This window comes from Phocoena phocoena, chromosome 19, assembly GCF_963924675.1.
Source record: "Phocoena phocoena chromosome 19, mPhoPho1.1, whole genome shotgun sequence".
Lineage (NCBI taxonomy): Eukaryota > Metazoa > Chordata > Mammalia > Artiodactyla > Phocoenidae > Phocoena > Phocoena phocoena.
The window spans coordinates 28,402,977-28,419,062 of NC_089237.1; the positions used below are offsets into that span (position 1 = coordinate 28,402,977).

General features: G+C 33.8%; 1 protein-coding gene across 1 annotated transcript in view; it reads right to left on the minus strand.

Annotated features, from left to right (window-relative positions):
• Positions 1-1,718: 1,718 nt before the first annotated feature.
• Positions 1,719-16,086, minus strand: part of BRIP1 (BRCA1 interacting helicase 1) — a 187,754-nt gene continuing 173,386 nt past the window's right edge. Inside the window, 5 exon segments of the mRNA XM_065897689.1 lie at positions 1,719-1,796; positions 1,798-2,534; positions 3,965-4,047; positions 4,049-4,301; positions 6,551-6,633. Of these exon segments, the coding sequence (XP_065753761.1) occupies positions 1,719-1,796; positions 1,798-2,534; positions 3,965-4,047; positions 4,049-4,301; positions 6,551-6,633 (1,234 nt within the window).

The window sequence follows — 16,086 nt, forward strand, 5'->3', positions numbered from 1 at the left end:
TAAACTACACATTTCACAGATGAAACTAATTCCCCAAAAGGCATGGTGATTGCCAACATGACTTAGCAAATTAGTGGCAGAGCCAAGAATAGAGCCCAAGTCTCTTGTCTTCCACCTGGTATTTTTTCTACTACCACACCACCCTTGATGTGTGGATTAAGAACTATTCCAAAGATGACAAATGATTTCACCCTTTCAAAACAATTTAAAAATTAATCCAGTGCTTGAAACTTTTTACTGATCACCTAAGAAAAAGATCTAATACTAGGTGGGACTGAATATATCCCAATCTGCAGATAAATTCTTTAACTGGTAAATTATCAATTTAAATTTCTTTGAACTATGCTTAGAGTTGTAACATCCAATGCTATAGAAACAATTAAGCTGTATTCAATATAAATGTCATCAAAATGAAAGTAAACATATGCATATATAATAAATCATTGTTCCAAATGAATATAAAAGATACCTGACTGCTGAGAATTTTGACTTGAAAATAATAAACCACATCAACAACTTGAACAGCTCATAACATTTCAATTCAAATCACTCCAAGAAGGCTAAATGTCTATTGAGTAGCAGATGTTTCTTGGAAAAGATTGGTGAATGTATTTTTGGAATGATGTCAGAGAAGAGCTCCTTTTATAACCATTTTTGATCAGAAGTGTAGCTTCATTCACAAAAACAAAGAGTCAAAATTTACAGAAAAGCTTACTCAGCTATAAGGGAACATTTTTCAGCTACAGTTACATGTTTAGCTTTACTTATTAAATTTATATTTGAAGTCTTCTATCTTAGTTGCATAACTGAAGCCTTTATGCTAGAACATGTCACTTTTTTCTGCAATGGTGATGAAGCTAAATAATTAGAATTGAAAATTTGGAGTTCTTCATTTGGCATTTTATAATTTTACATAAATTTGTTTAAAACATGCTTGGTTTTTTTTTTTTTTTGCGGTATGTGGGCCTCTCACTGTTGTGGCCTCTCCCATTGCGGAGCACAGGCTCCAGACGCGCAGGCTCAGCAGCCATGGCCCACAGGCCCAGCCACTCCGCGGCATGTGGGATCTTCCCAGACCGGGGCATGAACCCGTGTCCCCTGCATTGGCAGGCAGCCTCTCAACCACTGTGCCACCAGGGAAGCCCATGCTTGGTTTTGATTTAACAAACAAAAATGTAAAACAATTTCAATTAAAAATACATGTAGTTTTCTTCCTTAATTCTTAATTACTTATAAGTAGGCAGTTTAATACAGGAATATACTTTTCAAGAAAACTGATTTCTAAAAAAAAAAAACCTCAGACTGATCTGAGGTAAAATCTACAGTGAAACATGACTGAGGGGTGACTGGATTAGATTGCTATTAATTTTTACGCAGCAGTATGAAAACAAATGGATGAAGAGGACTACAAAATACAAATATTTATGTAAAATTTAAAGTGCCTTAGGAAACTACATTCTTCCAGATTGTTTAATTTAATATTGCATTTAGCTAAGGAAGACTTGGAGGAAAATATTTTTTATGAATCAATTTATCAAAACTTGATAATAGTAAAACTTATATTTCTGAACATAATATAGACTTTGGATTAAAGTGAATTATATATCTCAAATTAAAAAAAAAAGCTATGTCACTTATCCAATGTACAAATTATCATTTACAATAGAGTTTAATATAAGCATGACGACATGCTTTTATACCTTGACAGTTAAGTATTATTACCTAACACCAGGGAACACATCTTTATTTTTGGGAGGAGACTGTTTAAAGTTCTTTACATCCGTTTCATGAGTTTTTTCCCAGTTCCAATTCATTTATATGAGTCATTTTTACATTACTACCAATGTCATCAACTTTACTTTCTTTAATATGCGTGAGTCTATTCAACTTTGTGCCTGTGCAATCCTCAGCTTTCATTTCTCTGACTGAATCCATTCCTTTCATAGTTTTAATTTCAAAAAGATCTTCAGCTAAAATGCAATTTGAATTATTAGCCAATCTGTTGTCTCTATCAGTTCCAACTAGTTCATTCTTTTCTTCATTTGTATCTATGGGATCATAAAGTTCGGGTGTAAAATAGATAGATTCATCCTCTGCTTCTGTTTCAAAAGCTGTATTTGAAGTAGAAAGTTCAGCTTCTTCACTTACTAGAGATAACAGAATGTCTGGATCTTCTGGATTCAGGAGAGTAGCATTAATCTTTATTGATGGAACAATGGTTTCCGATTGAGGGCATGGTCCAACTGATGTGTTTACTGTCAGAGAGGAGGACTCATATTTATCAGTGAGTGGCAAAACTGCTTCACATCCCTTTTCTGTTTTGAAAGTGGAAGAATTAGAGGCACAGTCCTCTGATGACCTAAACTTAGGCGTTCCAGTCAAAATTTTACCAGTAAGATACTGTTCCAGAAAATTACTGCCAGACCAGCTAACTCTGTTTGTTTGTTTGTTGAAGGTTGGGCTTGTGGATCTGGAAATCACAATTTTTTCTGCTCCTACTGCCTGGGTAGACTCTTCCAATAATAATGGATCATCTACAAATACAAAGATATGAATGTTAACTTTCTGTTCCTAATGTAGTATTTGTTATATTAAAACAATTTTTGTTAGAAATACTGAAATAACTGTATAGGATACATAATTGAGAGCCCATAACAAGTAGTAGCAGGACTTCCATCTTAGAATGGAAGCATTCTAAGCAATCCATCTTCAAGCACAACATGTTAACTCTGAAAGGAATCTTAGGTCTCCAGTGGTTCCCAGCCCAAGTTATAATGCTGTCTGGTAAACTATCAAATTCCAAACCAGGGACCTCAGAAGTGAACAAGAAAAGAAATGGTAAAAAGGAAGAGGAAGAGGAATGAGTAAAGGAGGGAACAGGCTGTAAAAATGCCTTAAAAATCCACTCACCAGTGATTGAGAAAAACTGACCTAGACTAATTCCCTTAAGGAAACTGACAACCACCAAGACTAAGTTATTTGCTTAAAGTTATAGAATTGGTTGGTAATCAGACCTGGACTAGAACCTAGCTTTCCTGATTATCAGTATAATGGCCTAGAATTCACTATGACATTTAGCTAGGATAGAAGCATATACTATAAAATATTTAAAAAGTAATATATTAAACTACTATTATATATTAATTAAAACAATTAAAATGATATCCAATGATACAGAACAGTTTGGCAAACTTTTTCTATAATAGGCCAGACAGTAAATATTTTAGGCTTTGTGGATCACATTGTATCAGTTGCAACTACTCAATTATGCTATTCTAGTGCAATACATACAACTACTCAACTCTATTGTTGTGTACAATATATAAATGATTGGGTGTGGCTGTATTCCATTAAACTTTACTTACAAAAACAGCAGGCCAAATTTGGTCCGCAGGCCACAGTTTGCTAATCCCTGATGTATTATATTCTAATATATTTTAAACTATATTTTAATTTTCTAAATTATATTTTTATCCAGTATGTTCTGATATTTTAAAATATCATTTTTTTATCATTTAGAATAAATGACTCTCACTTCTCTAAAATAAGAAATTCATGTAAGACAATTATCTATAAATTAGGTCAATTTTTAATATCACCTTTAGAAAAACATTACCATTTGCATAGTGCTTTACAATGTTGTGATATTTATCATCTTATTAGATCTTTACAACCCAACCTGGAGGGATAGGTAGGCAGATATCCCTTCTATTAAGACTCAAAAAGTTAAGTGACTTGCTCGGGAGTGGGGGTCACAAAGTTAGTTAGTGGCAAAGCTTCTAAGTGGAAAACCAGAAAATATGTGTAGATCTCCTCAAAAATTTGTTCCCATTCTGATACAAATTATTTTATGATAACACCTTATAACAACCAACATATTTAAGGACATTAATCTGTAGCATAACAAATATCATTTCACTAAACACAATGAAAGACTTCTCTACTAAATGTAAATGGTTAGAACTTTTCATATTTTTCTCCTTTCTGGAGATGATGTCTCTTGGTAAAGATGGACTTTTATCTATCATTTTAGGACACTGTAGCTCTTAGACACATTTTTACTTTACCTTCCCTAGGATATTCTGGTGATAGATGGCTTGCTGCTTCTAATAAATAAGTTGAGGTATTATCCTTCAAACAAGCCACTGCAAGCGGAGACTCATTGTCCTGTATAGATTTTCTGTCTTCTTTGTATACATCAATGACCTTTCGGTGCTTTTTGGAAAATTCAGCCAAGGACTCCAGCGCACTCTCAAAGGTTGAATGGTGCTGAATCAGCTGCCGAACCCACTTAGAAAGTCCTAAGGCAAAAAGTAAACCCAGCAAAGAAACTCTGGTTATTCAGTGAAGATATTATGTATTAAGAAAAAAAAATTAGATAACTTCTCTGGTGAGGTAATCTACTTTGAATTTAGAGGATACAGGGTGGTTCTCTACATTTTTCCTGACTTTTTACCTTCATGTGTACAATATGCTCTTGTATCAGTAGCATTTCTCTTTACATGCAGTGATTGCCAACTGGATGGAGGGAAGAGGCAGTGGGAGTAGAATGGAGATGGGAAAATATTATTTGTCAATTAAGAATAACTGGGGAATAAGGCAAATTTAATTTTATCATAATTCCCCACAAAAAATTACCTACCTTTTAATTGCAGAGAAAATACAAGTTCTAAACAACACAATCTTTTATTCCAACTTTTAAATTTGACTCCTTTAGCAAAAATAAATTCAAGATTACAGTCTCATAGGTTTTTTTTTTGTTCGCTTGTTTCCCTTCTCCTTCCAATTCCAAATATATCAAACTATTCTGGGAGTAAAAGGAATAACACTGTTTTATGGGCAAATCATGTCCTATCTGAATATTTATTACATAATTATTTTTTAATATATAAATAATCAAGTTGTAAGGGACAAGATTTGACCCTGTGACATGTGAAAACTGCATAAAAATAAACCATATTAACAGTATAAGGTGTTTTGGAGTATGACTCACTTCAGAATGAAATTCAGATATTTGGACTTTAGAAAATAAATATTCTCTGCTGATGTTACTAAAACATCATCTTTTGGAGTAATTTAAAAAGTCACTATGGTATTTTAAGTTGAGAGGAAGGTAAGACAGGGCTTCAAGCAATTTGAACTATTATTCTTTCATTTCAAATACATTCCTTTAGTTTTTTTGTTTAATGGAGCTTTTCTATCAACTATTCTTTTGCGTGTTGAATTTAAACAAAAATTAGTCATCAAATGGAATTTGTATGTTGTTGTGCTGTATTGCCTAGATAAGATTTCAAAGTTTATGAGTCTCAGAAAAAATAAAAACCTTACAGAAAATAATGGAAAATACTTAATTCAAAAAAATCTCTCAACAAATCTGAACTACAAGGTAAAAATTTCAGTTCTAGATTTTAAAATAAGAAAAAAAAACTTAAACAGCATTTTTTAAAAGTTCTTTATTTTTGTTTGCTTGGGGAAAATAATTATACCAAATAAGAATATGAAAATTTCCCAAATTGAAAAATTTTAGCGTTATAGTTATTGCTTTCATTTCGAACTTTTTGTGATCAAAGAAAGCCTTTTCAGTGTAAAATGTCAGTTTGCTTTTGAAAACTTCAAAGAATCTGAGCTCCACCTGCTGACTAAACATAAGCACTTAACATTTGTTTTTGGTTATATCTTGGCCTTGGCTTGCTTTACAGGGAAAGAGAAGAAAAGACTAATAAGGCAGCATTTCCTGCTTCAATCCAGGTGGATATGTTTTAATATTGAACCAAATATAATAATTAGGCTCTGAAATATAAAAAGTAGAGTCCATACCCATAGACAGCTAATCTGAAACAAATTTAAAAATTAGCATCTTTTCATTATAGTATGGTATGAACTTTTTAGCTCTAAAGATAACAATAAAAACGCAAGTACTTCCAACAGTTCTTTAATAACAGATGGATTCCTGGTATTAATTCGGATGAAAACTACAGGCACACAGTATTTGTTCATTTGAGTGGAGAAAAATGACCATGTACTTGATCTTGCAGCATGCAGTGGCGCTTTTTTTTCTTTTTAGAAAATACTAGCTCTAATATAAACTCTATAACAACTGAAGCATTTCTAAACAAACACAACACACATACAACAATAAAACTCAAATAATCCAGAATGAAAGAATAAAAAGAATCCTAAGCACCAAAGGATTGCTTGTGTGCTTAAATGTAAAAACTTAATATTTCTTGGAAAACTCATTTCTGTGGAACAGCTTTTTCCCTGACAATGGTAAATAAATTATTGCTATGTTACTGAATCAAATCCCACATTCTGGTGAAATTGAAGGATCTTGATTGATTAATACTACATCAGTAACCAGAGTCTCCTCTATAAAGATTTTTTGTAAACACAGAAGCATTAAAAGGCTAGATTTCCAGTCAATGTGAATTTTTCCATGTTCGATCTAGTAATTCAAATTCTCTATCCAATTCTTTGCTTTAAAAATAGAAGTCATTAAATACCAAAGATTGTTACTAATTCGTACTCTAAGCCCAGCAGAGAATCTTACCAGATATGTATCGACTTGGGTTACTCCTGAAGCGATCATCCACTAGAATAAGAGCTCCCCAATCATTTCTGTGTCGAATACACCTATAAAAAATAGGGAGAAAATGAAATAAACTTAACAGTGAAAATAAAGCCACATTTCTAGTGGGACAGACAGAAAGTTGAGAAAATCAATGATGTGTCTGTCAGGTATCAAAATCAATGACATGTCCTTTAATCAAAGTCAGTATTATGAGTAAAGTTTTCAGAAACTACTCAGTACAATGTACCAAAGTAGGTGTATTAAAAACTCTCCTACTTTTGCCAACTACTGATAACATACACAAAAATGTTACATGCATTCTATTTTGAAAGACAAGAAAATTATAGAAAATATTTCCCAAAACATTCTTTACACACACAATATTTTTTACCTTAAGTATTATATTAGCTGTAGATTTTATGTACATAACTTTTATTCTGGTTTAACAAGTTTTTATCATAAATGAGTAAGTTTGTAAAAAAATTTTTGCACCAATTGATATAATCATGTAGTTGTTCTTTTTAGACTGTTAATATGGTGGATTATACTGGCAAAATTTCAAATACTGAGCTTGCCTTTCTTTCATCCCTAGAATAACCACTATGGTCATGTGCATTATTCTTTTTATAGATTGTTGGGTTCAATTTGCTAATTAAAAAAATTTTAAACATTATTAAAATTTTTTAAATTTAGTGGTTTTTCAGTTTGCAGGGCAGAAATTGAGACACAGATGTAGAGAATAAACGTATGGACACCAAGGGGGGAAAGCAGCGGGGGGTGGTGGTGGTGGTAGCGTGATGAATTGGGCGATTGGGATTGACATGTATACACTGATGTGTATAAAATTGATGGCTAACAAGGACCTGCTGTATAAAAAAAAAATTAAAAATAAAACTCAGTGGTTACATTTACAAGGTTCTGCAACCTATACCACTGTCTATTACAGAACATTTTTACCTCACCAAAAAGAAACCCCATGCCCATTAGTCACTCCCAATTACCCAGATCATTCCCCCTAACCCCTTGCAACCACAATCTACTTTCTGTCTGTATAGATATACCTGTTTTGGACACTTCATATAACTAGAATCATTTATGTCATTTTGTGTCTGGCTTCTTTCACTTAGCATGATGTTTTCAAGGTTACTTGTATCGTGCATCAGTACTTTGTTCCTTCTTATGGCTGAATAATATTCCATTATATGGATATACCATAATTTATCCATTCATAAGTTAATGGGCATTTGGGTTGTTTCCACCTTTTGACTATTATGAATAATGCTACTATAAACATTTGTGTACAAGTTTTTATATGGATACATTTAAAAAATTCTTTTGGGTATATACTTAGGAATAGAATTGATAGGTTGTATACTCTACGTTTAACTTTTAGAGGAACTGCTACATTTTTTTTTTCCAAAGCAGTCACATAATTTTACATTTCCATTAGCTATGTATGAGATTTCCAATTTCTCCATAGCTTCACCAACACTTGTTACTGTCCATCTTTTTCAATAGATGTACCAGGAGGTATGAAGTGGTATTTCACTCTGGTTTTGATTTGCATTTCCCTAACGACTAATGATGTTCTGCATCTTTTCATGTGCACAATGGCCATGTGTGTATCCTTTTTTGGAGAAATGTCTATTTAAATTATTGGTCCAAATTAAAATTGCATTATTTATATTTTTATTGTTGAACTGTAAGAGTTCTTTATATATTCTGGATATAAGACCCTTATCAGATACATGATTTGCAAATATTTTAGAAACTGTTGCCTAATCCAAGGTCAAGAAAATTTATACCTTGTTAGTCTTTGATCCATTTTGAGTTAACTTTTGTATATGGTGTGAGGTAGGGGTCTAACTTCATTCCTTTCCAGGTGGATATCCAATTATCCAAGAATTATCTGTGAAAAAGACTATTCTTTCCTCATTAAATTGTCTTGACACTTCTGTCAAAAATCCATTCACTGTAAATGCATGGGTTTGTTTCTGGACCCTCAATTTTACCCCTTGTTCTACATGTCTGTATTACATCAATACAATACAGTCTTGATTACTGTAGTTTTGCAGTAAGTTTCAAATTGAGAATTGTCAGTTCTCCAGTTTTGTTCTTCTTTTTCAAATTTTTTGTGGCTATTCTGGGTCTCTTTCAATTTCCATATGAATTTTAGGATCAGCTCTCAATTTCTGCACCCAATCCAGCTGGAATTCTGGTTGGGATTATATTAAATCTGTAGATCAATTTGGGGGAGAATGTTATCTCAATAATAATGTTTTCCAATCTGTCATCATGGAATTCTCCCATTTATTTAGAAATTTCTTTCAACAATATTTTGAAGCTTTCAGGGTACTTTCATTAAAGTTATTTCTAAGTATCTTGCTCTTTTTGATGCTACTGTAAATGGAATTAACTTGATTTCATTTTTGGATTGTTCATTGCTGGTGTATAAAAATGTAACTGATATTTGTATAGTGAATACGCATCCTATAACTTTGCTGAACTTGTTTTAGTTCTAAATAGTTATTTTTTATGGATTCCTTAGGATTTCTATGTAGAATATCATGTCATTTGCAAATTTAAAGATAATTTTACTTCTTTTCCAATCTGGATATCTTTTATTTCTTTTTCTTGCCTAATTGCCCTGGCTAGAAACTCCAACACAATAATGAATACAAGTGGTGAGAGCGGCTATCCTTATTTTATTCTCAAACTTAAGAGAAAAATGATAACTTTCACCATTCAGTATGATGTTAACTACTGTATGCATACATGCCCTATAAGGTTTAGGAAGTACCTGCTATTCCTACTTTGTTGAGTGTTATATTGTCAATTGCTTTTTCTCATCTTGAGATGATCTTGTGGCTTTTGTACTTTACTCTAATATGGTGTTACACTGATTTTAGCTGAACCAATAAACTGGCAGGGTGTTGAACCACCTTGCAGTCCTGAGATAAATTCCACTTGGTCACTGTGTGCAATCCTTTTAGTAAGTTGCTGGATTCAGTTTTCTACTTTTCTGTTGAGGATTTTTGCATCTATAACCATAAGAGATACTGCTCTGTAGCTTTCTTGTGATGTCTGATTACTTTTGGTATCAGGCAACACTAGCCTCATGGAATAAACTGGTACCTGTTTCCTGTTCTATTTTTCATAAGCGTTTGTAAAGGATTCTCTTTAAATGTTTGCTAGAATTCATCAGTGGAATCATTCTTTCCTGGGCTTTTCTTTGTGTGAAATTTTCGTATTACTAATTCTTCCACCTCTTCACTTGTTATAGATCTATTCAGACATTCTACTGCTTGAGTGTCAGTTTCCATAGCTGTGTCTATGAATTTGTTCATCTTTTTTTTTAAAAAATAAATTTATTTATTATCTTTTTATTTCTGGCTGTGTTGGGTCTTCATTGCTGCACATGGGCTTTCTCTAATTGCGGCGAGCAGGAGCTGGTGGCTTCTCTTGTTGCTGAGCATGGGCTCTCAGCACACAGGCTTCAGTAGTTGTGGCATATGGGCTCAGTAGTTGTGAATTGCGGGCTCTACAGCACAGGCTCAGTAGTTGTGGCACACAGGCTTAGTTGCTCCACAGCATGTGGGATCTTCCCAGGCCAGGGCTCTAACGTGTGTCCCCTGCATTGGCAGGAGGATTCTTAACAACTGTGCCACCAGGGAAGTCCTGAATTTGTCCAACTTATCTAAATTATCTATTTTGTTGTCATACAATTGTTCAAGTATTCTCTTATAATGCTTTATATTTCTGTAAGTTTGGCAGTAACAATCCCTCTTTCATTCCTAATTTTAGTAATTTGAGTCCTTTCTGCATTTTTTCTTGGTCAGTCTAGTTAAATGTCAATTTTCCTGATCTTTTCAAAGAGCCAACTTTTGTTACCCTGACTTTTTCTACTTTATTTTCTATTTCCTTTATTTCCATTCTAATCTCTACTATTCCTTTGATCTGATTGTCTTGGGTTTGATTTGCCCTTCTTTCCTTAATTCCTTAAGGTAGAAGGTTAGAGTACTGATTTCAGATATTCTTTTTTTTTTAATATAGACATTTATAAAAATAAATTTCTCTCTGAGCACTGCTTTCACTCTACCCTCAAAATTTTGGTACACTGTGTTATCATATTCATTTATCACAAGGTATTTTCTAATCTCCCTTTTGATTTCTTCTTTGATCCACTGGTTAGGAGTATGTTCTTTAATTTCCACGTATTTATAAGTTTTTAAATTTTCTGTCTGTTACTGATTTATATACTATCATTCCACTGTGATCAGAAAAGATACTTTCTATGATTTTAACCATTTAAAATGTATTGAAATTTATTTTGTAGCCTAACATATGGTCTATCCTGAAGTATGTGTCATGTACACTTAAGAAGAATGTGCATTCTGTTATTGTAGGGTAGAGTGTAATAAATATGTTAGGTTTGTAACTGTTGGTTTATAGTGCTGTTCAAGACTTTCCTTTTCTGTTGATTTTCTTTCTAACTGTTCTATCCATTATTGAAAGTGGGGTATTAAAGTCTCCAACTATAACTGTTGAATTAATGGAGTGAAAATTTTATTAGAAAATTTCTAGTAACAAAAAGGTTATTTTGTCTGGTATTAGTATAACCAAATCAGTTGTCTTTTGTTTACTGCTTGCATGTCTTTTTCTGTTTACACTTGATCTAGTTGTGTTTTTTAACCAAAGCATTTATCTTTCAGGCAGCATAAAGTTGGATCATGTTCTTTTTAAAAAAATTCATTTTGCCAATCTTCTTCTTTTGATTGGAGTGCTTCGTCCATTTACACTTAATGTAATTACTGATAAGGTAGAATTTACTTAGCTATTTTGCAAATATCCACTTTACTATTTGCTTTCTATGTCTTTTTTGTTATTGTTCTTCCACTATTCCTTCATTACTGCCTTCTTCTGTGTGCAATAGATATTTGAGTTATTTTATTAATGGTTGCTTTGAGGATTATAATAAACACCTTAATTTATAAAAATCTATTTTGGATTGATAGCAACTTAATTTCAGTAGTATACAAAAACACTGCTCCTGTATAACTCTGTTTCTCCCCCCCAACCCTTGTGCTATTACTTTAATATAAATTATATCTTTAAACATTGTACACCTGTGCATAAAAGAGTTAATACAGCAGGCCAAGTTGCTTATCCCTAGAAAGGCCTGAATATAAGGTAGCCCTTGGTTGGTGTTTAGACTTCAGGGAGGGTTCCAATCACTAACTAAAAGAAACTCTCACTGTGTCTACAATGTCTGTGGAAAAATATGGTTAATGCTGAACACCTGCTTTGCTTCTGAGAGTCTAGACTTTGGGGAAATGTTAGGCAGAGTCTGCCTATATGACCAGCCCAAATAAAAAAACCGGTGCTGAGTCTCTAACAAGCTCTCCCGATTAGCTATTATTTCACACGTTACCACAATTCACTGCTGGGAAACTAAGTGTGCCCTGTGTGACTCCATTGAGAGAGGACCCTCGGAAGATTGTACCTGGCTTCCCCTGGAGTTTGCCCATATGCCTATTCCCTTTGCTGTTTTTGCTTTGTATCCTTTCACTGTAATAAATCCTAGGTGTGCATACAGCTATATGCTGAGTCTATCACCGCTCCTGGTGAATAACTGAACCTAAACATCGTCTTTGGGACTGCCAATACAATGCCTATTACCATAAACTTAAGTTTATTGCTTTATGCAGTTGTTTTCAAAAATCAAACAGGAGAAAAAGTTATTAAAATATAGTTATATTGGGCTTGCCTGGTGGCGCAGTGGTTGAGAGTCCGCCTGCCGATGCAGGGGACACAGGTTCGTGCCCTGGTCCGGGAAGATCCCACATGCCGCGGAGCAGCTGGGCCTGTGAGCCATGGCCGCTGAGCCTGTGCTCCGCAACGGGACAGGCCACAACAGTGAGAGGCCCGCATACCGCAAAACAAAAACAAAAACAAAAACAAGTTATATTGTTTTTTATATTTACCTATGAAATTACCTTTACAGATGCTCTTTATTTCTTCATGTGGATATAGTTACTGGTTAGTGTCCTTTCATTTCAGCCAGAAAAAGACTCCCTTTAGTATTTCTTGTACAATAAGTTTTCTAGAGATTAATTCTCTCAGTTTTTGTTTATTTGGAAATGTTCTCCTTAATTTTTCCTTAAGTTTCTTCCTTAATGTTTCTCCTTAATTTTTGAAGGACAGTTTTGTTAGATATAGATTCAACTGACAGTCTTTATCTTTTGGCATTTTAAACATGTCATTTCACTGCTTTCTTCTCTCCATGGTTTCCAGTGAGAAATCTGCTTAAATTATTGAGGATACCTTGTATAATGAGTTGTTTTTCCTCTTGCTGCTTTCTAGATTCTCTCTTTGTCTTTTGATAGGTTGATCGTGACATTTCTATGTATGGATCTCTTTGAGTTCAAACTACTTGGAGTTTTCTGATCTTCTTAGATGTGTCATCAAATTACATGTGTCATCAAATTAGGGAAGTTTCCAGCCATTACTTTTTCAAAAAAATCTTTCTGTTTCTTTCTCTCTCTTTTCTCCCTCTAAGACTCTCTTTATGTGTATGTTGGTATGCTTGATGGGGTTGTACAGGTTCCTGAGGCTATCTTAATTATTCTTCATTCTTTTTCTTTCTGTTCCTCAGACTGGAAACCAATTCTTTCTTCTTCCTGCTCAAAACTGCTGTTGAGCCCCTCTAATAAATTTTTCATTTCACTTACTGTAGGTTTCAACTACAGAATTTCTGTTAGGTTTTTTTTTAAAAAGAATTCTATCTAACTATTGATATTCTCCATCTGGTGAAACATCATTCTCATAGTTTCCTATAGCTCTTTAGACATAATTTCCTTGGTTCCTTGATCATATTTAAAATAGCTTTATATACTAACTACAACATCTGGACTCCCTTAGGGATAATTCTTATTGACTGCTTTCTCCCCTGTGTATGGGGAATATATTCTTCTTTGCACATGCCATAATTTTTGTTGAAAAGAGTACATTTTAAATAATGTAATCTGGCAACTGTAGAAATCAGATTCTTCCTCCCTCCCCAAGGATTTTTGTTGTTGATGCTGCTGTTGTTGTTGCTGTGACTTTTCTGAAATCATTTTGTAAAGTCTGTATTCTGTCATGTGTGACCATTGCTAGGTCAGCTTAGTGGTCAGCTAATGATTAGACAGAGATTTCCTTAAACATCTGGAATCCACAGTCTCCCATTCTTTGCCAAGAGGCTTTGCATGTGTTTTTGGATACATTTTTGAGCCTTGATCAGGCAGGCAAAAACTCTACCTTAGTCTTCACTTCCTGCTTCAGCAGAGCCTCAAGGTCACACAGAGGTGAGAGCTTAGGACCTTCTCAGGTCTTATGAGCATGTGCACATCCCTGGTCATGTGCACAGTCCGAAACATTCCTACTAGAGTCTCAGGAATATGTCGGAACTTTTAAAGCCCCCATGGAAATCTCATTTCCCAGCTTTTCTCTTTAAGTTTTCAGTTAGTTTGTTATTTGTCCCAATTTTCATTCATTGTCTCAGGAAGCTGTGAAGTTAAACAACTGCTTAAGTGAGCTCTGAGACAGGTAAAAATTTCCCCATATTATCCTTTGAATGTCTGCAGGATATGTAGTAGTATCACCTCCTTTATTCCAGATACTGGCAATTTGCGGCTTTTTTTTGTCAGTTTACCTATAAGTCAGTAGATTTTATTGATTGCTTTAAAAATGGATTTTATTGATTTTTTAGTTTCATTGATTTATATTCTTTTCTTTTTTCTGTTTGCTTTACATTTATTTTGCTCTTCTTTTCTAGCTTCTTAAGGTAGAAGTTTAGATAACTGATTAGAGATCTTTGTTTCTGAAAATAAACATTTAATGATATAAATTTCCCAGTGAGCTCTGCTATACCTGTGGCCCACAAATTTTGATATGATGATTTTCATTTCTGGTGAGTTCACAATATTTTCTAATTATCCTAAGACATCCTGTTTTTCCTATGGATTTTTAAAGATGTTATTAATTTCCAAGTACTTGGACATTTTAATGTTATTTTTCTGTTATTGATTTCTAGTTTGTTTATTTGCAGCATGGTCAAAGAACACACTATGATTTCAAATCCTTAAAAAAAATTTTAAGTTTATCACCCAGGATATTGTCTAAATTGGTACATATTCCTTGTGTTTATTCTGCTGTTGTTGGGTGGAGTGCTCTATAATGTCAATTCAATCTAGCTGGCTAATAATATTGTTTAAGTCTTCCATCTCTTTATTGGATTTCTGTTTACTACTTCTATCTATTACTGAGAGAGGAATTTTAAAGTCTCCAACCATGCTTGTGGGTTTGTCTATTTCTCTATTCAGATGTCAGCTTTTGTGTCATGTATTTTGAAGCTCTATTTTTAGGTGCCTACACATTTAGGATTGTTATGTCTTTCTGATAAACTGACCCTTTCATCATTATGTAAATTTTCTTCTAACACCCCAATAATTTTCTTTCCTCTTAATTCTACTTTGTCCTGATATTAATATAGTTATTCCAACCTGTTCATTGGTATTTTGAATTCTGGTCTTCTTCCGCAATCTGTCTACTATTATTCACTTTTCACAGTACTCAAATAGCTGCTCCATGCATTCTGTCTAGCTTTTAAAGACAGTACAGAATGTACTTCATCTTATCTAGAATTGAAACCTCCAGACTCTTTATTTTTTTAATGTTTATTTATTTATTTTCTTATGAGTCATCCATTTTATACACATCAGTGTATACATGTCAATTCCAATCTCCCAATCCATCACACCACAACCCCCACCACCTGCCGCTTTGCCCTCTTGGTGTCCATATGTTTGTTCTCTACTTCTGTGTCTCAGTTTCTGCTCTGCAAACCAGTTCATCTGTACCATTTTCTGGGTTCCACATATATGTGTAAATATACGATATTTGTTTTTCTCTTTCTGACTTACTTCACTCTGTATGACAGTCTCTAGATGCATCCATGTATCTACAAATGACCCAATTTCCTTCCTTCTTATGACTGAATAATATTCCATTGTATATATGTACATCTTCTTTACACATTCGTCTGTCAATGGGCATTTAGGTTGCTTCCATAACCTGGCTATTGTAAATAGTGCTGCAATGAACATTGGGATGCATGTGTCTTTTTGAATTATGGTTTTCTCTGGGTATATGCCCAGCAGTGGGATTGCTGGGTCATATGGTAGTTCTATTTTTAGTGTTTTAAGGAACCTCCATAATGTTCTCCATAGTGGCTGTATCAATTTACATTCCCACCAACAGGGCAAGAGGGTTCCCATTTCTCCACACCCTCGCCAGAATTTGTTGTTTGTAGATTTTTTGACGATGCCCATTCTAACTGATGTGAGGTGATACCTCATTGTAGTTTTGATTTGCATTTCTCTAGTAATTAGTGATGTTGAGCAGCTTTTCATGTACTTCTTGGCCATGTGTATGTCTTCTATGGAGAAATGTCTATTTAGATCTTCTGCCCATTT